At 44.4% G+C, this 23,327-nt stretch overlaps 1 protein-coding gene and 1 pseudogene across 2 annotated transcripts in view; one reads left to right on the top strand and one right to left on the bottom strand.

Moving 5' to 3' along the window:
• Ppp2r5e (protein phosphatase 2 regulatory subunit B'epsilon) overlaps positions 1–23,327 on the bottom strand; it is a 180,729-nt gene that overhangs the window by 69,467 nt on the left and 87,935 nt on the right. For both annotated transcript variants that reach the window (XM_004624797.3, XM_004624798.3), the window contains exon 3: positions 14,668–14,864. In XM_004624797.3, coding sequence (XP_004624854.1) covers positions 14,668–14,864 — 197 coding nt within the window. The remainder of the gene's footprint in view (positions 1–14,667; positions 14,865–23,327) is intronic.
• Positions 18,655–19,501, top strand: LOC101571919 (annotated as a pseudogene).

Raw genomic sequence — 23,327 nt, 5'->3', positions numbered from 1 at the left:
GCAAGCGGCTCCCTGCTCACTACCTTACCTTTCCTATGCAGGTGCATTCCAGGGCACGTAACAGCCCTAACTGCTTTATCTCCAGTCACACAGAGACCTCTGACACCCCACGATCCTCTCAACTTTGTTCCTATCAAAGCCAGTCTCATCCCTCCGACCTCCACTTCTCCCTCTAAGACTACCTTTCCACCTCCCTCACCTCCTCAAAGGGTTTGCTCTTCTTCTAACCCTTTCAGAGTCTGTAATGCTTCTACACTTGCTTTATCTGCTATAAGCAATTTTTCAACATGTCATTTTATTACCACAAAATGTCTCTTTGGTACTCACAAGGGAATGACTTTTAACAGCCAGAACTTAGAAAATTTTAAATGCCCTGCATGGGAAACCACTTAGGTAAACAGCAGTGCATCCGTGCACTGCACTACTGGGCAGCAAGGAGGATGAGGCTTATAAAACATGTTCACATCAGAAAACTAAAGGAACAGAAGCTAAAAACCGTAAATAAATGTTCACATGTAGAGATGGGTTAGAAAAACGTTTAAGAAGGCAAAGTAGAAAAGGCACAAGGGAGTGTCCGGAGTGGCGCCAGCTTCAGATCTCTACGGCGATGGTTACTATTAGAGTCACTGAATAACCCCTGCACAAGACGTGCTCCCAAGTTTTTATAGCAAGTTAAATATATTTAAATTTTTAAGAAGAAAAATAAATTATTTAAAAAATAAGACTTGGAAGGAATTGTCCAAAATGGAAGGAGCTACTGAATTAGATAAAGGAACTACTGGCAACGGATTATTTTTCTATGAGCATGGGAAACAGACACAGAAGGGAGTCCCTCCACACACTCTGCCCCTTCTTCTTGGCGCCCAGCCGACAAGATTAGGGCTGCAGCCCTGGGCTACCTGGCACACAGCCACTGGCCAGGGCTTTCCTGGTGAACTCTACCAACTCCATCCTCCTCAATATTTTTTCCCTTTTGAAAGGGGCTGGAAAAAAGAATCTACATCTCCCTTCCTGTTCAAAATCCTTTACAACTTCCTGCTCATTGTCTGCATGCAAGATTAAGTCTGTCTGTTATCAGCTAGCCAGGTCCCCGTAATCTCAAACCATGCCTGACTTTCTCCCTGTTACCCACAAATTCCAGTCAGGGCCCTCTGCTCCCATTAGATTTCTATTTCAAGATTAAACTTTGCTCAAAATAACAGACATCTTTTTACCTGCTTAAATGGTGACAGTCATATTAAAATTAACTATCTCTAGTGTAATCCCCCCACACAGCCATCACAGGGAAATGATATTTCACACAGAGAAAACTATACTGCTTTTGCTCCAAAATTGGAAATGTGGTGGTGAATCCATTAAGTTGATATTAAATCTTAGAATCCAAACCCAGATGTGTGAGCTCTCCGACAGTCACGCTGCTCACATTACTGCAGGCCTAACTAGCTGCCGCTCCCAGCCAGGACCCAGCCTCAGGCAGCGAGCCTCGACCCTCGACCCTCGAGGTGCCAGGGTCTGCTGCTGCTGCGGGCCCCAACTCTAACAGTCACCTGGCCTGCGGACACCGTGATGAAGAGTCACGGTGGACACAGGACTTCTTCGAGAACACAAATTGCAGATGACGCTTCCAACATGATGGCTCAGAATTAGCTAATGCTGCCATCAAATTAAACCTCTTAAATTCTGAACCTTAAAAGAAACAAGCACATGCAACGTGCATAAAGCTCCCAATATGTGCTTCTGGCTGTTGCGTACGTATTCTTACATGAAAGCAACTGAACAGGAAACACTGCCCCAAATTCTCACCATCTCTTCCTGTGTCTGTATGCCTGTCTCAGTGACCCCTCACCAGCAAGCCAAAGCCCCAAGCTAGAGGATGAATAGTTCACACGCACCTGGCCTACGCCGGACTGCAGGGCCATCCACAGGCACAAACAGTCCCTGGAGAGATGGCTCAGCTCAGCAGGAACAGGGTGAGACACGGCCCACGCTGCTGAGGAGCAGGCCTCACGGGGAAAGGCAAGAGCGTGGGCGCCAGGGCCTCCTGAAGGAGAGCCAGAGGGGGCTCAGGGAGGGGAAGAGGACTGCTGAGCCCACCTGTTTACATTATTTCATCCCTCAAAGAAAGGGTCCTCTCATATCCTTTCCAGGTAAGGATACACCAGACTCTCAGCTTTGTTCTTAAAAGCAACACAAATACAAAACTCAATATTCAAGCAAATTATCTAAACCCAATAAATTTTCTTAACTTTTCTGAGTGAAAGCAAAAAGTCTCTTAAAAAGAAGAGAGTACCGGGCTGGGGAGATGGCTCAGTGAAATAAGCGCTTCCCGGCAAGCGCAAGGGCCTGAGTTCAATCCCCAGTTCTACCAAAAAAAAAAAAAAAAAAAGAGTACATTTATTTCAGACCATGTTTCCCCCTAATTCTCCTCAAGGACTTCACTTTTGCAGTGAGGGCAACTCCTTCACTGCTTGTTACTTAATCTCCAAAGGGACCAGGAATGTCACATTCTCCAGCAAGGCTTGCTGGTGCACTTTATTAAAAGACTGGCTTCTCTCCAACTACCAAATATCTGTAACAGTCCTACTCTACTCAGAAACGCCTCCTGCCCCAAAGGGCCTCCGAGCCAGCAGCTGAGCTGGCCTTGAACTCACCCAATAGCCAGGCTGGCCTTGCTGAGATCACAGGCAGGTGCCACCATGGCCATCGCCACAAACATCCTTTCCTGTTTGTCATCCTCGCTCTTGTGGCCACACATCCTGTCTCCCTCTATTCAGTGCTGTGACCGTATTTTCGCTCTAAGTTCTTGATCTCCTCCCTGTTTGCTTGGAGGCAGCTTCCTCCTCAGAAGTCAGCGGACAGCACATTTCCTCTCACTTTCGCTCACAGACCAAGTGTGGCTTTAAATACTGGTCAGCAGCCAATTGCCTCCTGGAAATGACCTGCTCGGTATTCTCTTGCCAAATTCTTGCCTTTGGCATTCATGTTTCTGAGAATTCCATGCTGAGGACACACATTTTCTGGGCTTCTTCCTGCTAGCCATCCACTGCTGTGGTACAGCCACCGCTCTCCCTTCTCTCTCGGCGAGATGATCCACACCCAGAGCGTGTGCACAGCGCAGCCTGAACCTCACCCTGCAGAGCCCCATGGGCACAGGGACAGGGCGCCAGGAAGAGTGGGAGTATTCACGGACACGGAACGCCATGACTGCAGCTACCCGGGCTAGGCAGGTCACTGCTGTCAATTATGGTGAAAACTGAACAACCTCTAAAGCAGTGAAGTCAGAAGGTTTACAGCTTATAAATGAAATGAATAGCTGCTTCCTGAATATAAAAAAAAAAACCTGTCCTTTACACATTTAAATTAAAATTAAACATTTTTTAAGCCCCTGGAAAATTCTTACAGGAAATAAATGGTAAATTATTAATAGTGTAGGGACATGAATATGCAAATGTATTAGGAAAAAAGTCAACTAAGGACAATATATGCAAACATCTATAATTATGCAAACATTGGCACATGCAGATTTTCAGGGCATTCTTCAAAATTAAACTCAAAATTTCCCAACGAATAAATCTGAAACAACAGCCATGCAGTACATGTGACCCATGTCTGTAACCCTGGCATCCAAGAGGCTGAGGAAGGAGGCTCACTACGAGTTTGAGGCCAACCTAGGTTACATAGTAAGGTCTGTCTCAAAAACAAAGTCAAGAAAAATATTTGGGAAATAATCCCTAACACACACACACAATTTGGCAGGCCATCAAGACTTCAATGTAACCAGAAAAACTTTTCATTCATACAAAGAAAAAGGTAGGTTGTCCATTTCAGGTGTCAGACGTGGTACCATGAATAATGATAATAACAATGCTATATTTTAGTTTTTTGGACTTGTGTGTGCCATCTTGCCTGGCCAACAATAACAGTGGCTACTTTACGTACTTGCATCCATGCTAAGCATTTTCCACAGTTTCATCTTCACAACAGTCTTTCAAACTTACAGTAGGATAACGAGCTTAACAGGAGGAAACTCATCCAAGGTCACACAGCTAAGTAAGTGACAGAGGGGGAGTCTGTCCAACCCAGGAAATCAAAAAGGGCGACTAGGCTGTATGCATGCTAAGAGCTTCTAAGGACTGGGCAGTCCAACTGGAGACAGAGGGTTATATAAATCTCTAAGCCCCCTGCTCCAAGGCCAGGCTGATCAACCAAGGAAAAAAGTCCTCAGCTGCTCCTAAGGCCCACCTGCAGGGCAGCCTTTTCTCTGGCACAGCTCACAGGGCCCCAGTGGGGTCTCTGTGGGACTCTTTCCAGGCCCTCTTCACAGATACCAAAATGTGCAGGTGCTTAAATCTCTCACATAAAAATGGCCCCATCAAACCTGTACTGCTCACACAGTATACTGAACTTTAAGACATCTCTAGTTACTCAGAACCTTTTTTTTTTCTTTTTTCTTTTCTGGCATCAGGGCTCAAAGTCAGGACCTTGCGCTTGCCAGGCAGGTGCTTATGCCACAGAGCTAACTCCCCAGCCCCAACTCATACCTCCTAATGCAATGTAAATGCCACATAAATAGTTTCTCTGTATTATTTAGGGAATGGTGGAGGGAAAGCCCATACACATTTGGCTCAGATGCAGTTTCATCCTTGTATTTTCTATCTCCAGACGGTTGGCCCAATGGAGTGTAGGGAGCTGGCTACCAGCAAACAGCTGACCTCTGCAGTGCTTTTCCCCTCTAACTCCATACACTACCCTCTGAGCCACGTGAGAGCCCGGAGCACCAGCCAGTCAAGCAACACATGGCTGCCAAGGTGAGGTGCGTCAAGCCAGCGCTGCACTGGCAGCCTTTTCTCTGGGACTTTTGGTGGTGGGCCGGGGGAGTGGCCTGAGAATACAGGCCTTAGGGAAGAGAATCGCCCCAGGAAAGTTTGGGAGGAACCCAGGACAGCTGTGAACCCTACAGCACTCCGCTCACCTCCAGTCATCACACAGCCCCTGGTACAGGCCGTGCAGGCCAAACAAATGCTTCACAGGGTGGACAGGCCCAAGGCTTCAGCTTCATTCAAAGCCTCCTCTTAGGAGATGGAAGTGCACCATACTGCCATAAATCTCCTCCTCTCTGTGTTTAGGTATGTAAGGGCCTCTCATGGAAAAGCAGAGAGGAGATGCAATGAGACAGCAGACAACTCCTAGCCGCCTTTGGCCTCCTTGTCTTCCTATGGAAAGAACTGGATTTCGGCCTCCTGGGACCAGCATCCCAAAGACAGGGTAACAGAAATGCTCCTAACTTGAGGAAGTTTGGAAAAGCCACTGGTCTGTAAAATAGAAAGAATTCTAAATTTGATTTTGTCCTGCTGGTTACAACAGAGTAGGAAAAATGCAGAGGCCAAATTCGCAAATTAAAAATAACAGAAACACAGCCAGGCATGGCGGTGCACACTCGAAATCCCAGCACTCTGGGAGGCAGGAGGACTATAAATTTGAGCCCATCTTAGGCAAATCACCAAAAATTTGCCTCAAAAATAAAAACAAATAAATAAATAAATTTTAAAAAGAGAGCTAGGGTTGTAGCCCAGAACAAAGACCCTGGGTTCAATCTCCGGCATCTCCCCAACCCCACCCATATACATACACCCAAAAATACCTTTTTCAATATCTGGAGAAACTCAAAGAAAAACTTTGCTTTTAGTATAGAGCTAAGAATTAAACTTCTAGGAGTTTTAAATCTCCCCCAGCCCACAGCCCCACCCTGCCGGGCCAGGGGCAGAGCGCAGTGCCTCACACATGCCAGGGCAGGACTCTACCCCTGTGCATCAGGACAAAGCAGCTGAGAATGGGCTCCAGTGCCAGCCAGGCTGGGCTCAAGCTCAATGTCTTAACTGAGGGGCCCTGGGCAAGTTTCCTAAGCTTCTATCTTTATCTACAAGGTGGTACCCACGATAGCATTACCTATCTCACAGGCTGTTGTAAAGACTGAATTGACACAAGCACTGAACTCTCTCCAGATTACTGTGCTGCCTACACACACCCTGAGAAGTACAAAACTTTGTCATCACCTTACCACATAGGTTACCGGTCAAAGGACAGAGGGGTTTTTTTATAAAGCAGCTACCTAAGTGTGCCTTAGAATGATAACTACCAGAGATAAATACAAATTCAGCTTTCATCTTCCAAATTTTGGTAAGTGGGCAGGAGCTGGTGATCTTTATCAGCATCCAACTCTGCTTTTATGCATTAAGAACAGGACTAAAATTCTAAAATGTGCTATTATAACAACCTACCCAAACTGCCATAAAACAGAAAATCTGAACAATCACACATGAATTTAAGAAACTGAATTAACTACCAAAACCTTCCCACAGAGAAAACTTGGAAGCCCACATGGCTTCGTTGCTGCAGTCTTTCAACAAGCTTCATTTTTCATCTTTAGTTGCTGACCCAAATGCGAGGACCTCCAATTTCATATGCTCCTCTCCAATTTCATATTTTCCAACTGCGCAGTATCTAGCAGTGATGTTTATTGGCACACATGGCAAAGTCTAACTTTATTTTAGCTAGATTTACCTTCGAAAAGTTAATCAGAAACAACTGATTTTTCTCCCACCACTAAAAAAAAAGCAAACTGAAAAGACAGGACAAGAGTCTGCGGTCAACATCACAGTTTGGTGACACAAAACCAACCCCTGAGGGCCCCGAGATGCTGAATAAATACTGCTAAGTGAGCATTTACTGACTGACAAGGCGCAGGGATAGTTTAGGATGTTAACTGAAGAAAGGACAGATTACAAATTATTTGCCAGTTTTTCTACCCATTGACAAACCACAAATGCTAACTTTGAGATGTGAATTCTTCTGAACTCATCTAAGAGTGTCTTTTAGTAATCTTCAATATCATAACTTCCGCATAACAAGGAATGCTTAACTCTCTAATCTGATTCTCAGGTCCTATCTCTTAGATTTACACTACCCTCAGTTTCTCATTAGTCAGTTATTAAATGCCATTCTCAGATGTCACTCAGCTCTCTTCCATCACAAGTATCCACCTATAAGCTATAAACTACAAGCCTATAAACTATCCACTCTTACCTTCTTACAACAGCGCTTTTGCTATTATCACATTCCTATAAATCTCCTCTCTCTAGGACCTAAAAAAAATCATTCCCGGGGCAAACTCTTTTTATTTTATTTTATTTTTTTATTTTTATTTTTTTTTTTATTTATTTTAGTGTGTGGCCAGTTCAGCCCACCAGGGGGCGGGGCTGGCTGGCATGTGGTGCTGAGGATTGAACCGCCGTCCCTGTGCTTTTGCTTAGCTTGTTCTAAGTAGGTGCTTTAGACCACTGAGCCATCTCACCAGCCCATCCCGGGGCAAACTCTTGTCAGACTGCATAGTGGTATTCCTTTGTCAGGTGCAGGAAGATGAAAGATGAGTTCGTATTTGTCTCTGGTAGGGCACACGTAGGTAGAGGCTTTATAAGTAACTCTCTGTCCTTCGGCCAATAACCTAGGTGGTGAGGTTGTGGCGAGGCTTCGTACTCCTCAGGGTGTGTGCAGGCAGACCGTGAGACCTCAACTGGGATTTCACAATTTTCCACAAAACTGTATTAACCTATTCAGAGGCTAACCAGAGTAGTGATTTCTAGTTAAATTGAAGAATATGTAGAAGATAAAAACACTTAAATAACCAAGTGACAGGATATAATTTGAGGGTAAGAAAAAACAGAGCCATGAATCATGTGGCTAAGAATCAATAAAAGGGATGTAGGGAAAGATCTCAATAGAGAAAAAAAAAAATCAACCTATACTATATTAAAACTATATTACATTTGGGAAATCTGCAGTATATTTGCAAGATTTAGCTCTGTAAGACTGGGGGTGACATAGACTTTAAAACCAAGAGAAGTCAGAAGGGAAAAAATGTAAAAATAAGGAGAGCAGTGACTTGGGACAGACTGCATACTTTTGGCAGTAGGGAAAAGACGCGGCTTCCTGTCCCCAGACAGCACACCCCTCCCCCATCCATCCCATAGGTGGAGCCACTCTCCTGCCATCAGCTCAGCTTCCTCTGTTCCCTCCTGCTCCACCTGTCCCTCGGGAGGCCAGCTCCTGGAGGGCATCACTGGTCTTTCTCCACCTGCCCTTCTCCACCCCTGACAATGACCAATCTCCACTTCCGCTTTCCACAAGCAGGTCTTCACCAGCACTTCAGTGTTGCCGCATCCAAAACCTCCTCAGCGTCCACCCAAAACCCCTTACCTCCCAGACCCTGAACCTTTCTGGAGCGCCACCCCCAAGTACCCCTCAGAGCCTCAGCTCTCCTGGGCTCCTTCTCCCTCCGGTCTCCAGACATGCACATGAGTGATGAGTGGCTTCCATCTTACCTCCTACGTAAACTACTGTCCTTCCCTGTCCTCTCTGCTCCCTATCTGCACTGCTTGCAGTCCTCCACGCCTTGAGGAACACAGCACTCCCCACATGAGGCCTCATGCCTGCAATTTCGACCCCTCTGGTCTCTGCCCTGTTCTCGTGCCCCTCCACCATATGTGAGGTTCATTCTGAGCCTGACCCACGCAGGCTCCTTATGCTACTGCTGTTCACAATTACGCACCCGCACTCACTGCAGGCTGCGACAACACAGCACTGCTCACGTATCTGGGTCCTTATCTTGGGGCTGAGAAACTCCTCCTACCATGCTACTCACTTTGCAACCACCTGGAAGGCACATGTTCGTCCTTTAATACTCCAGAGAAGGGCTTTGCTCATTCCACCTCCAGCTTCCACCCCCCGACCCTCCCGGATGCACGTCCCTCACGCACACACAGCATGCCCTCACCAGCGGTCCAAGGGGTATTCGCCATGCCAGACTCTGAGCCTGCTGGCACAGTAGGGCCCTCTTGCACAGTCACCAAAAGGTAAAAGCATGGCACTACGTTGCTGGATATAAACATTACCTGGAATCAACAAAAACAGTATCTTTGTCCATATGAATTCATCTCACATTTGAATTATCCCCAAAAGACGTATTCTTTGAAAAAGATGTGCAAACAGAAAATACACAGACTTCACACTTTGGTAAGTAAACATTTACACAAAACTACGTAAGAGTCAGAAATCCTGAGAAAATCTTTCAGGGCAAAGACTAAATAAAACACAACACTAGGAGAACGGAAAACTGCGCGTGTGGGAAGAAGCTGGCCCCAGACGTGGGGCGCACAGACCGTGGCACCGCCTAACAGAACTATGGGTCCTCATTCTCAAGTTTTCATTAGCTACGGACCTGTGAGACACACTAAACAAACCACTCACTTTGGCCAAGAATGCCTTCTAAACTTAAAGTAAGGCAGGATCCTTTCTGAAAGAGTTTCTCAGACTGCAATGACTAAAAAGTTGGCGGTTTTCTGAGTGGGAAGTCGCCAGCTCCTGCCATTTACAACAGGAAAAACCATGGCTCTGGGAGGAAACTGTTTACCAGTTCACCACGAGTTAGAGGAGGTGAGGAGCAGGGTGGGGGCTCCCACCTTCTCCGTCTGCGGCTCTGCACTGGCGCTGCGCCATTCTTCTGCACCGAAGTGTCACGGCAAAGCGTCACTGCGTTTTGTTGCACCGTATTTTGTTTATACACAAAAGAGTTGCCCTCTTCTTTAACTCTAGCAGTCTCCAGGAGGTATTCAGACTTCATTTAAATGTTAAAAATGGCTTTGCCAGCAGAGGATATGCGTGCTTGTAATCTCAGCTACTAGAAAGGCTGAGGCCAGAAGACCATCACAAGTTTAAAGCCAGCCTGGACAATTTAGCAAGACCCTGTCTCAAAACAAAAATGAAAAGAACTGGGGGCATAGCTCCATGGTAAAGCACTTGCCTATCATGTGAGGCCCTAAATTCAAGCCCTGGTGTAACCAGGGGACGGGGGGGAAGACTTCCCATTTCAGAGACCGCTTTATCTATCATTTATCCCTCAAGAGGAATACCAAGTCACGAAGCTCAGGTCCCCTCAGGTGAGACCAGCTTTGGGTGTGAGCTGAGAGGATCCCCAGAGCATATCAGGTCATCGTTCATCTTGATCTGGGAAACCCATCCCTCACTCCTGAGTACTTCTTTAAAAAAAACACTACCACGTCCCCACTAATCTTAGAGAAGCAGTTTCATTTTTCAGTAAAGAGAAAGAAAGAAGAACAGATGGAAACAGCAACTGTTCAACAGGCAGGGTCATCTTGGAGTTACACAAGTCCAGAACCACTGAGGGAATGAGACACAGCACATCTGGCTGATTAACACCTTGCCGCCATCTGCACCAGCAGTAGCACCTATGTGACTGCCCCACCAGGTGGCACATCCACTAGTGGAACACATTAATCTAATAGCTTTGTTTGCTCTTTCACTAATAAAATTGATAAAAGGTCTACAAATGGATAGAATCTAAAAAGGTGCTTGAAGCCAGGAATGGTAGCACACGCCCATAATCCCAGCACTTGGAGGCTGAGCAGGAGGACTGCCATTATTTAATTCAAGGCCAGCCTGGGCTATACAGCAAAACCCTGTCTCAAGGAAAAAAAAAAAGACAATTCTACTTAGATGCCTGAATCTGAATAAGTATCTTTCAAATATAAATATTAATACTTTTACCAATGAAAAATTATTATAATAATCAAAATTGTTTCACTGAATTAAATACTTTTATCTGTTAACTTGTCAAAAACACTTCATACATAACAGTGACAGATTTTGTGCAGAATGCATAAAATGTGGTAACATATTGGGCTGGTGCTTTCTGTGGCCACAGCAGCACACATGATTTTGGGGAGTTGTGCAGGTACCACAGGTGGTCCAGGTGTCAGATCAACCAAACTCAAACCAGAGCTATCAGGCGGCACGACAGATACAGCTCAGCCCCACTGTGACTGTGTCAAACACAATGAGTCCACAACAGGAACCGTGGAACTCCATCAATAACTGCCTAATAACAAAATCACCTAAACATATCGGCATTATTTACTGAACACCTCCATGTGTTCTAAGAAGTTCAGCACCTTTGTTGACCTGCACAACACCCTAAAGACAGGTGTCACATGGGTGGGGACAGCGAGTGCTGTGAGAATCTCCATTTGCCAGAGGCTTAGAAGCACAAGGAGATGTGATTCCACGTCTTCCACAGAGCGCAAGACCCACTGCAACTACAGTGTGTGTTTGTAAGGTAGGGTAACCCCAATATGTGAACAAAGTCAAAACTGCTTTTATTAAGGCAGGACATTTATGGAGTAAGGGGCAGAGACAGCGGCCATGCCGACCCCAAGCCTGTGGACCTCCTGGCACCACACAAGTACTGAGGGCCCCAAAGATACAACTCATTCACAGTGATAAATAAATGTGACCAGAGTGGGCCCTGAATCCAGGCCAGTGTGACCCCAGGTAACAAGCTTGTAGGCACACTTCTTTCTCTCTGAACTCAAACTAACTCCTTTAAACTGTGCCTTTAAAAGCACCATGCCATACAAAATTAGTAGCTTAACACTTTTATAAATCATAAATATAAAAAGTAAATATGCTTCTAAGAACTCCAAACTACCAGCTAGAAAGTTAACGTTCTAATGCAGAACAGCGTGTATGCCATAGGTCCGAGACTTCCTGAGGTACAACTTAACCATATTTTGAACCCATACAACGATCAGGAATTTGTTGTTGCTGCTGTTCTTGGCTGTGGGAGGGGAAGGAACTAAAGAGATGAAAACATGGCTACTACTGGGTACATTATGAGAGTACAGCTGGTTCAGGACCAAGCTGAGTCATAAGAAAGGGGGATTGTGGTAAAGCTGGGTTCAAAAACTGAATTAGTCCAATGGCATCCAATATCTTAATCATATAAAATACCCACAAGAGGAATTTATTCAGCAAATTTCAGCTAGGCCTACACCAGGCATCATTAGAGGAAGCCACAGTGAGAAGCAGGTAAGTACTTATCATCTAATTAGAAAACTCTGGTAAACATGTGAAAGGACAAAAAGTAGTAAGCAAATTCCAAAACTGCAGGTTGCCAAAAGCAGAGGACATGAAGGAAGGATAAAGCACCAGGGTTCTTCAGTTAACAGTGACAGGACTTTAAACCAGCCCTTGAAGGGAAGTGAGGATTAGAGACAGCTGCCAGGGATTCGTGAAGGTCTAGGAACAGGGTGCGGGCTACTAAAAAATAAATCAGCGCCAATTACAGTACTGGGGAGCAGGTGGAGCAATGGCAGCTCTCACCACTGGAAACGCGAATGCAGACTGACTCAACCACTCTGGAAGACAGTGTGGCAGCTTCTTACAAGGCTTAACACGCTTGCTACAGAAAGATCCAGCAACTGGGGGTGTGCGGAGCCCAGCAATTGCACCCTTTGGTATTTATGCAAGAAGCTAAAAACTTATATCCACACAAAAACCTGCACATAAACATTTACAGTGACTTTATATTCAATTGCAAAAACTGAGATGCACCAAGTCCTTTAGTAAGTATGTGGACAAACTGTGGTATATCTGCACATAAAGTATTAATGAAATGATTTAATTATCAACCCATGAAAGATACGAAAAAATGTTAAAACCAAAAGCTGCCAATCTGAAAGAGCTGCTCACCGGATGGTTGCTACTAAATGGCATTCTGGGAGAAGCGGAACTACAGAGACCAGAGAAGAGCACTGCTGCCGGGGAGCTGGCAATAAAGGAAAGCAGCACAAACGATTTCCAGGGTAATGAGAATATACCTAAGCCTGTGCTTTTCCCCAAACTCAAAGAACGCACACCTCTTTAGAGTCAACTCCGCCATGAGCTATGGCCCAGGGGTGACGGTGGGCCAAGGTAACAACTATACACTGTGTGGGTGAGGCTGAGTGGGGGAGACTATGCACGTGCAGGGACAGGGATATACGAGGGGTCTCTGCACCTTCTCAGTTTTGTTATGAACATAGAAATGGTCTATAAAAATCCTTAAAAGTAAATATAACACTGGTGTGGTGGCACACACCTGTAATCCTAGCACTTGGGAGGCTGAAAACAGGAGGATCAATCAGTACATGTCTGATCTGTGTAGGGAGACCTTACAGACCCTGTACTAAATACATTTTAAAAAAATAAATATATATTCTCATAAAGTACAAACTCAAGGCTATCCATAGGTTACTGCTTAAATATGGCACATTTACAGAATGAAATATATAGTTATAAACAGAAAAAATGTACTGATATACTTGCTTATGCTCATACAAACCTGAATTATTTACAGCAATTGAGAAGTTAGAAATGGTGGATACCTCTGTTGACACAGTAAGCTAAACCAAGGGCTGTGCTCTACAGGAAACAGGGACTAAGGAAGATCAGAGTATTAGGCAAAGAGGTTAAGAAAGCAGCAGGTAAACCAAAAAGCAAGATTTCCCCACTGGAACTGCTGACATGGAGATCAGATCGCTGTCATGGGAGCTGCCTTGTGCCCTGGAAGATGTGTAGCAGCCTCCCTGGCCTGCACCCACGGAAGTGTCCTCCCTCTGTCTCCAGTTGTGATAGCCAAAGAAAGTGAATCTAGGCACTGCAGTGCGTCCACTGTAAAGCACAATCGCTCCTTGCGAGCACTCTTCACAAGCCACTAAGATAATGGGTACAGAATACGCTGGCACTACCTTCCTATAAACTAGCTACTTCAATACACATTCACATGTACATCCGAGGGAACTATTTCTCAAGTAGAGATAATTCAAGACCTTCCCCAAATCTGAATTAGCATTTTCGACCATATCTGCTTGATCTCCATTGTCTCTTTTTTGCATCTGTTGAACACAAACAACAGAGAGCTATGCAGAAAAGCTCCATGGATGATCACCAGAACACACCACTGTCACTGTCCTGCTGGGCTTCTAAGGGATGCACCCCCACCCCCGACCTCCGTGGCTTGGTTTCACGTGAGGCAATCCATTTCCCCTCCTCCCACAAACCCCTAAATGATGTTTGCTTTCTAGACTCCAGATCCGCTAGGAGTCAAGAAAGGCAATCCTCTCACAGAAACCCAACGATCATATTCTGGCCCAACTTCTGAAAAACAAACACAATTATGGTCACAATAAGTAAGCAATTGCTAATACTTTTTCCTAGACTTCCTAATGGCTATGCAAAGTAGAAAATCATGCTCTAAAATCATGAAAGCAATCACCCATGATTTCAAGGAGATCATGAAAACAGGATTAGTTACAAAGCCAAGAAAGGCCTTAACTACATTCCACAAATTATAATTTTATCGAAAGTAAACCCATTTCCGATATACCACAATGAACAGGGAGGGGAAGAAAAAAAATACCAAGACATCTGACAAGGTGGAATATTTTTCAAACATACATCTAAAATTTTTGTTGATTTCTCCTGTGTCTTTTCTTTTTCCAGGCCAAAAATCCAGTAATACCCTGGCAATCGTGGCTTCGTATTTTGAAGTCATTGATTCCTTCAATGCTGTTGTAGTTGAAAAGTTCTGGACTTCTTCCTCATGAAACCGTGCTCTTCCAACTCTAGTGCCGACTATTTGCGCTTAGCTCTCAGAGGTTGGGCTCTCGTGTGTGGAGGTCACCTCCCTCCGGTGACCTCGCTCTGCAATAAATATACCTGTGAGTTGCTACGGAAGATGCTTAAAAGTGTCAGCGGCGAAAACAAGGAACTCACCATTCTAACTACTTCAGGGTAAGTCTGCTCTGTCAAACAGCCTCTGCTTATTGTAATGTAGTCCAACAGTTCACTAAGAGTGGAGCGCTTGTATTCTTTCATTTTAAGATCAGATAGGGTGTCCATGAAGTCAAAAATGACACAGCACTGCTGCAGTTTCTTTAGGAACAGTTCAGGCTGCTCTGAGGTTGGAACGTCTAAGAAAAAAAAAGGAAATGGTGTGAGTCCGTCATCAATGTCTAGGTAACAGGAATTCTCTGTGAAAGTTACTTCAAAAGCAAGCTCAAAAGAATAAGACTTCACATGACAATAGTGCTCTTTTTAACAGTTACACATGGGTGGGAGGGAACAGCACATCCATCTTTTCCGATGTTTTGTCTCTCAAAACTGCAGAGTACACATTCGCTAGGCTACAACTCAAGGCTGACTGAAATCCCAAGAACCATTAGAAGGTTGAAGCAAATTTTAACCCAGAACACTCCAGTCTAAAAACGCTGTAAAAGGCCAAGCTTTCCCTTGTAAATTGAAGTCAGAAGTTTTCACTATTGGGTTAAGTTAGCATTAGAAAAATTTCAAAGCAGAAATGTCATTCTATTCATTTTAATTTCATGCTGACATCCTTGGTCTTTAAAGCAACTGCTGTGGGTGTTGATACTTTTTATTCTGTTTGGTTTGATCTCTATGAAATTTCTTAGTCAAAGGAAATTGACTAAAATAAAAACAACAGCGAAACAAAAGGGACTCTCGAAAACAGTGCACCCGTAGCAGGAAAACAAGAACAAATTCAGTGGATCTACCCTCTCTTCTGACCCATCTTCTTCCCTTGCAGTGGGAGAAACCACTAACATTTGTATTAATATGTTCACAGAAGAAGCATCTGTTCTTTTTCAAACAAAGAGTAGGTCAGACATTTGGCTCAGCTAAAAAAAAAAGAAAGAAAGAAATTTTAGGCTAGAAAGGAATCTGATCTACAGTTGGACTAGAAACACAGAACTACGATACGGACCGCCCACTCCAATCTGATCTTCCTTCCACGATTTTATTCCCTCAAGCCAAAGCTTCCCTGGAGAAGTAAAGAAAAATTATGGCCACAGTAGGTGCTGCTACCTTCATTGACCATAATTAGTTCATTAATCCTCCAAACACCCATACAAGTAAGCAGGTGCCACTGCCATTATCCATTTTTCTAAAAGAAAATCACAGACAACCATTGAAAGCCCACAATGAATGAGTTACGGTGCCTGGCACAGTGCCGGGGGTGTCTAATGTGTGCCTCACACCCGCACTTCCTCTGCACTACTCAAGAAGGTAACTGTGAGTCACTTGCAGTCTGCCTCAGCTGTCTGGCTGCAATGAATGCTGTGCAGCAGCCTCGTGGCAGGAGCCCCTGCAGTACCCGCCTGCCAGCAGGAGCTCCAGCAGCCACCGCAAGGGTCAGCCTTGTACACCCAGCCAGCATCTGGGTGACTACACAACCCCTTCCCCTCCTCACACCCCTCGCCCCCAGTGCCGGCCTAGCTCCCCACGACCTCAAGCATCATTTCTCCTAGCAGTTCCAGACCACACCTAACAAGTGGGTAGGGACCAAGAAGTAATCAATACTTCTGAAGGTACGCAGAATCAAAGCTACGCTCAGCAAAAACAAGGTATAAATTTGTAAGTTGCTAACCAATGGGATTCCCCTCCCTGCCATATCACCCTTACAGGTTTTCAACAGCCTAATGTAATAATCTGGATCTGCAATAATCTGGATCTAGGCAAAGGCATGATATTATGTCTTATCCTGCGCTCCTGTATCTAAGCACTTAAAACGCACCTCTCTTTATATCATAAAAACTAATGTAGTCAGATCAAGCTTTCTCTTTTAAGTGCTGCCTGCTTCTGGTGTTTAAAATAAGTAGCTGGACGTGGTAGCTACTTGAGACACAAAGAGCTCAAGTTCAAGCCCAGTCTGGGGCAACCTAGCAAGAACCTGTCTCAAAATAAAAACAAAGTTCCAGTGCCAGCTTCACCCACCAGGCACACTGGGCTGGCCATCGAGACCGGGCATGGTGGTACATGCCTGTAATCCCAGCACTGGGGAGGTTGAAAATAGGAGGATCACTACCAGTCTAAGCTATGTAGTGAGACCCTGTACCAAATACATTAAAAAAGAAAACTAATAAGGGCTGGGACTGGAATTTAGTAGGAAGGCCCTGGGTTCAACCCTGGTACCACAATCAACCCATCACAGGCACAGAGTTCTAACCAAAGTCCATTACACGTGCAGGACCACAGCCTCCCAGTTCCACACCCCAAGCTGGACACAAGCTGCACTGCTGCAAAGGTCCAAATAAAGCTTATTAATGTAACATTAGAGGTTAAAATCCAGAGAAATTTTAATTAACCCAGTCTTCTTTTTATTCTATAACTTTAATAAAGCCCAAACACCAGGTATCTACATGGAGAACTGCTCATCTCAGCAAACATGAATTAAGACAGCATCTATCGATGACAGCCTTTCCAAGAGCAAAGCACCATTTAAGCAGTAACAACAGTTAATGTTCATGAACACTGCAGTAACACCCAAAAGATTAGTATACTTAGCAATTCAAAGAATTCAGACAGTTAATAGACCTTTTTTTAAATGTCAGGCAGTTGAAATTTATTCTTTATTTATCCAAACTGGTATATCATACAAAATGTGAAACAGGCTTCCCACTTTCCAAAGGTAATAATGATAGTATTTTACATTTATTGAACATACTGGATACATCTATAAGTATCAGATGCTGTTTTCAGTGTTTACACACATTAATCCCTACAACAAATCTACAGTTTTAATAGATGAGCAAACCAAGACACAGAAGAGATTCAGTGACTGCCCAAAGCCACAGAGCTAACAAGCAGTGGAAACAGGATTTGAACCCATGTGGTCTGGTGTAGCCTGCCCTTCAGAATCACCCCACATCCAAACACTGAAAGGCCAGATACTGTACCCTGGAAACAGGATAAATGCCCAGATAGAAGAAAAGGAAGAAAGCAGAGGGGAATCAAACAAATTAATCCTCAACCTGCCCCCAGTCATAAAGTATCAAATCACACTGAGCCTGCTACCTTTGCTCCGACCACTCCCTGGTATAAATCTGCAGTGCAAAAGCCATGCTTTACATTTTATTCTCATAACTTAAATTCTAAAATGATCTTGTTTCACGAAGTTAAGGAACTTAAGTAGTCAACAGCAACCAAAGAGGGGGTTCTGTCCCTCTTAAGCAATTAATTTCTTTTTTTTTTTTTTTTTTTTTTTTGCGGAGCCGGGGATTGAACTCAGTCCCTTGTACTTGCCAGGCAAGCACTTTTTCTGCTGAGCTATCTCCTCAGCCCCTTTAATTTCTTTGTAGTAGTAAACTACTAAAACACTGCAGAGCCAGAGTCTGAGGCAAAGGACTCACATGAGTCCAAGAGCTTCAGGCCAGCCTGAGCAACATAGAAAAGATCCCACTTCTTTAAAACCCAAAAACTAGCAGAGTTCACGTAGAAACGGGCCCTGGCGCATGTGGATCCCTCCCCGTGTGTTCCCCTCCCTGCTCCCTGCTCCCTGTGAACAGTCCTGGACAGGCGCTCTCAGAGAGGGAACACTCTAGTCCAGACGGCCTTACAGAGGCAGACAGAAGTACTCTTTTAAAAGAATCATTTAGGGCCAGCAGATGGATCAGCAGACTAAGTGCCTGCTTAAGGCAAGTGCACGGAGCAGGGTTTGATCTCCTCCCATCCCCCATGTGCTGAGCCAGCAGCCAAAGCCAGGCTTGGTGGTGCACTGGGGAGGCTGAAAACAGGAGCATCACAAGTCTGAGCTGTGCAGTGAGACCCTATACCAAATACGTTAAAAAAAGCATTTGTAAAAAGGACCACATGGAATTGGAATGGAGGGGCGCCCTGGGAAGGGACGAGTGCCCGGGGCAGCCCGGCGCAGGACGGCGTCCTGGGACCCGAAGGACCAGAGGCAGGAGCAGGTGTTGGGGTGGTGAATACTCTACTGGGAAATAAAAAAGTACTCCAAGAATAAAAAATATGCCTCCCAAATTTAAGCGCCACCTAAATGATGATGATGTCACTGGTTCTGTGAAAAGTGAAAGGAGAAATCTTTTGGAAGATGATTCAGATGAAGAAGAGGACTTTTTTCTAATGGGACCATCTGGACCAAGATTTGGACCTAGAAATGATAAAATCAAGCATGTTCAGAATCAGGTGGATGAGGTTATTGATGTCATGCAAGAAAATATCACAAAAGTAATTGAAAGAGGGGAGAGACTAGACGAACTGCAGGACAAGTCAGAAAGCTTATCGGATAATGCAACTGCTTTTAGCAACAGATCCAAACAACTACGAAGGCAAATGTGGTGGCGGGGATGCAAAATAAAAGCCATCATGGCTTTGGTTGCTGCTATCCTTTTGCTAGTGATCATCATTCTTATAGTTATGAAATACCGTACTTGATCTGATGGTGGAGCTCCTCATTAAACAAGATCTGGGACGTTATTATTAATAATAGACTGCTGCATAATTTAAATGAAACCTATGTATATAACTTTCAAAACTTCTTTTTCAAGAAACTAAGAGGCAAGTATCACTTCAAATTGGAGCATTGAGAATGTCCAATTATTTTCTTCCCTTCCAATAAAATGTACTTTGAATAATTGTATAAAGCAAAGATAACTATTTTGCTGTATTCCAAGGATCTAATTTGAAACTAGATACTTGCCAGTTCATTATTTGTGTGTACAGTCAAACACTGAATGACAATGTTTCATACTAATATTTTTAGTGGTGTAAGTTCTTGCATCATTGCATCAAGTGGGGGTCAGGCTAGGAGTCCAAAAGCATATGGAGAGAACCAAATCATCATGCTAATGAAGATCCAGAACCATTCCACCGTGCTGCAAGGATGTCGTTCTTTTTGTAATATGATTGCTTTGTAAGCAGCTTCCACATGTTTATGGGTGTGACAAAAGCTAAATGTTTCTGCCTTTGATTATAACTAAAAACATTCCAATAAACCTGTTTTTCACTGTAAAAAAAAAAAAAAAAAAAAAAAAAGGACCACATAACTGGGCCATAAAGAAAACCTCACAAATGACAAGAAGACAGCATATACTGAGCGCATTTGGAGCAGTGTTAAATAATACCAGCTAGCAAATCTGAGCCACTTGCGATCTAAACACTCCTGAGGTTACTTAAAATTGAAGAAAAAATTATAGACATTCAGAAACCAAATATAAATTAGGAAAAGCAACGTTCATGGTAAAATCCCCAAGCAGGCTGGATACTTCTCCCATCAGCCTTCGAATGAAAACCTCTGGCTCCCAAGGTCACCCTGCCCACGGGGAGGAACAGCACAGATCACGACCCTACAGAAAAGGGGACCAGGACGCGCTTATGCAGCCCATGAAGGCCCCTGGCACCATTACTCTTCCATCCAGCGTCAACATGTGTGCGCTTGAGGAGGAGAGCGGATCCACTCAGCTCCACAGCACTCACCACGAGGCCGAGTCCTCCTCATGCGCTTTTAGCATCAGCTGCTTTTCTCTGCACACCCTTCCATCCCTGTGTCCTGTCATTTTCCTAATGACTGTCACCAAGAAGCTGGAGAAAATGAGTACCTCACCAAGGTATACAGAGAATAATTTTCAAATTTACAAATGTGTCATACAATAGAAAAACAGACACAGCCGTCAAGAGCAGAGGGCAGTGCACGTCTATAATCTCAGTACCCCAGGCTGAGGCCTGAGGCAGATATAATAAGGGTTTGAGACCCACCTAGGGCAACTTATTAGGAAAACCCTTTCTCAAATTTTTTAAAAACAAAATATTTTAAGAGGCACCTGAGAAAAGGGTGGAGATGTAAAAGAATTAAGAGGTGTTACGGTCATGTGCCAAATCCCCACTTCAACTACATACCAGGGTGTAAAAAAAAAAAAAAAAATTATTTTAATGACAAACAAAAAAAATTACAACAATGTTTAAAGTTAGCCAGGCCCCATGGCGCACACCTGGAATCCCAGTGCTCAAGAGGCTGAGGCAGGAGGATCCCCACAAGTCAGAGCCAGGCTGAACTATATAGCAAGATCCTGTTTCAACAAAACAAAACAAAAAATAAATGAATAAGCAAATATTAAAAATAATTATTAAAAAAAAAAAAAAAAAGGAGGCAACCTCCTACACTGGGAATGCAGCTGTGTGGAGGCCCTGGGCTAAATTCCCAGTCCTGAAAGAGAGAAAGAGCACAAATTCAGACGAAAACACAAAGATCCTCCTGAGCCTAAGAACAGTCTTAGCAGGATCCACACATACCTCATACAGCCCAAACCCTGACCCTCAAATGTCCCATTTCGCAGAAGAGGCACAGAGAAACACTGTCGCCCTCCTGGTTCTGAAGGCTCTGCCCAGTGAGCGGCCTCCACTGCGCCCTCCGAGGGTGTCTGGGGCACAGGTCCATGGACCCAAGAACAGCTCACTTTCTTCGGAGGCTTGACTCAGTCAGGATTTTGTGAAACAAAAAGCAACAAGGGTAGAAGGAATAAAATATGACCTCTGCAACTTTGGAGTTTGGTGCTCTTTTAAGTACCAGTCAACAGAGGCTGCTAAAAATCAGAAAGCTAAACTCACACTGGAAAATCCACGGACCAAACCCGGGAAGAAGGCCCCAGGCGTTCTACTTACTAGCCATACTATCACTGGAAGGAGGCAGATCTTCTGGTTTTTCTTTTCTTTTTTTAATAAAAATTCAGGCTACTTGCCTCACCCTTGAGTGGCCACAGCCATAGCCTTTCAGTCTCCATGTCCAGGAGTTGCTGCAGCCCACACAGCAAGAAAAGGTCATCAAAAGGCGGTTGGGGCCCACAAGGGAAAGACCAGGAGACAGAATGAACGGTGCCCCGGTCACACAGACAGTGTTCAGGGTCAGGGAAGCAGCTGTGGCAGGGAGGGCGAGAGCCAGAGGAAGGGCCCCTGCAGCCCACTGCCTGCAGAACAGGGCAGAGGGCCCAGGCAATTTGCTGGCCTCTGTCCGCATCATTTGAGCCAGAAACCCACAGAAATGGATAAAGAAAGGAGCGCCTGTTCCACGGGATGGCATGGGGGATGCTGTCACGGGCTCAGAAGGCTCAGCCACGTCGAGCTCTGCGCTTGTGAAGAGAATTCGTCACCTTTGCGTGCTCTACAGTCGATCCCTTCCTGTTCTGGGGCAACATGCAGCTTCTTTCTTTATGTGGACTCAGTACTCACCCAAAGCGTTCCTCTTCTGACCTTACAATTCTCAGAAATTTGATGAATGTAGGTTGTCAGTCGCCCTACGCCTTTTAACTCAAGCAACATGTATATCAATGATGACTTTTTCTTTCTTAAATCTACTAAGAAAGGGATTCAATAATTTTCCCCCTTACACCTTTTTGGGGCACTGAGGGGGTCTTTCGGAAACAGAATTTCACTGCATATTGAACTCACAGTGATCTTCCTACCTCAGCCTCCGAGTGCTGTGATTACAGGATGTGCCATCATGTCTGGTGCCCTTATACTTTCTTAAAGGCCAGCAGCTTTACAAAAAGGTAGCAAATACTTGAAACTTGAAGGAAGCAAGGGCTGGGGGTATAGCTCAGCAACGCAAGTGCCTGCCTGGCAAGCACAAGGTCCTAAGTTCAATTCCCAATACCAAAAAAAAAAAAAAAAAAAATTGTATGAAGCAGCAGCAGCCAGTCTTAACGTAGTATATTATGGAAAAAGACATCTTTGTGGGCCGTGCCTAGTTTACCTTAAAGTCACTAGACGGGCTGGGCATGGTGGCACAGGACTACCGTCCAGAACCCAGTAGGCTGCAGGTAAATTCCAAGGCGGAGCCAGCCAGTGCAACACAGCAAGCCTCCGCCAATGTGGACTGAGCAGACCCTGTCTCCAGAACACAATTAAAAGTTTGCTAAACTCAAGAATTTGTTACGGAAACAATAAAATAAAATAAATTTGTTGCACGTTATTATTTGGGATACTGATCTAATAATCATGTGAAGAATAAACTCTGTCATGCAAAACTTTTTAAAAGTAAAAATTATCAAGGCCAGTCTAAACAACTTAGCCAATACCTTATCTCAAAATAAAATTCTAAAAATGTCTGGGGATGCAGCTGTGTGGTAGAACAACTGTACTGCATACATGAAGCCCTGGGTTCAAGGAGAAAGAGGGTGGAGAGGTTGTAAGTTGTAGGCTGTTAACTTACTTAAAGGCAGTTAAAATATAGAGATATATAGTAAACAAATATTTCCACATTACTATGTTTGTACTGAACACTAAATTTTAACATTAGCTGAGCTCCTAATGGAATACATACTATATTATATAATGGTTTGTGCATAGTTGTCCCCCCAAAGCCTCTTGAGGACAATGTAAAGAGGAAAGAGAAGCTAGCTGCTTGAGCTGTTGCTGCTACTCCTTTTGTGCTCTTGCTCTTCGCTGCCACCATGAAAGGTTGTTCTCCGCCATGTGCCAGGCTACCTTGGAGCCCGCTGAGTATGGACTGAAACCTCCAGTAACTGCGAGCTAAATAAACCTTTCCTTCTTTCAATTTTCGGTGTCAGGTATTTCTCCCAGCAACGAAAAAAGAGTAACTGAGACTACTTTCTTCTTTTCCGTAT

The sequence above is a fragment of the Octodon degus genome, unplaced genomic scaffold, assembly GCF_000260255.1.
Source record: "Octodon degus isolate 3935 unplaced genomic scaffold, OctDeg1.0 scaffold00007, whole genome shotgun sequence".
Lineage (NCBI taxonomy): Eukaryota > Metazoa > Chordata > Mammalia > Rodentia > Octodontidae > Octodon > Octodon degus.
Note: the sequence above shows the minus strand (reverse complement) of the source record. Positions and strands in the feature narration are given on the sequence as shown.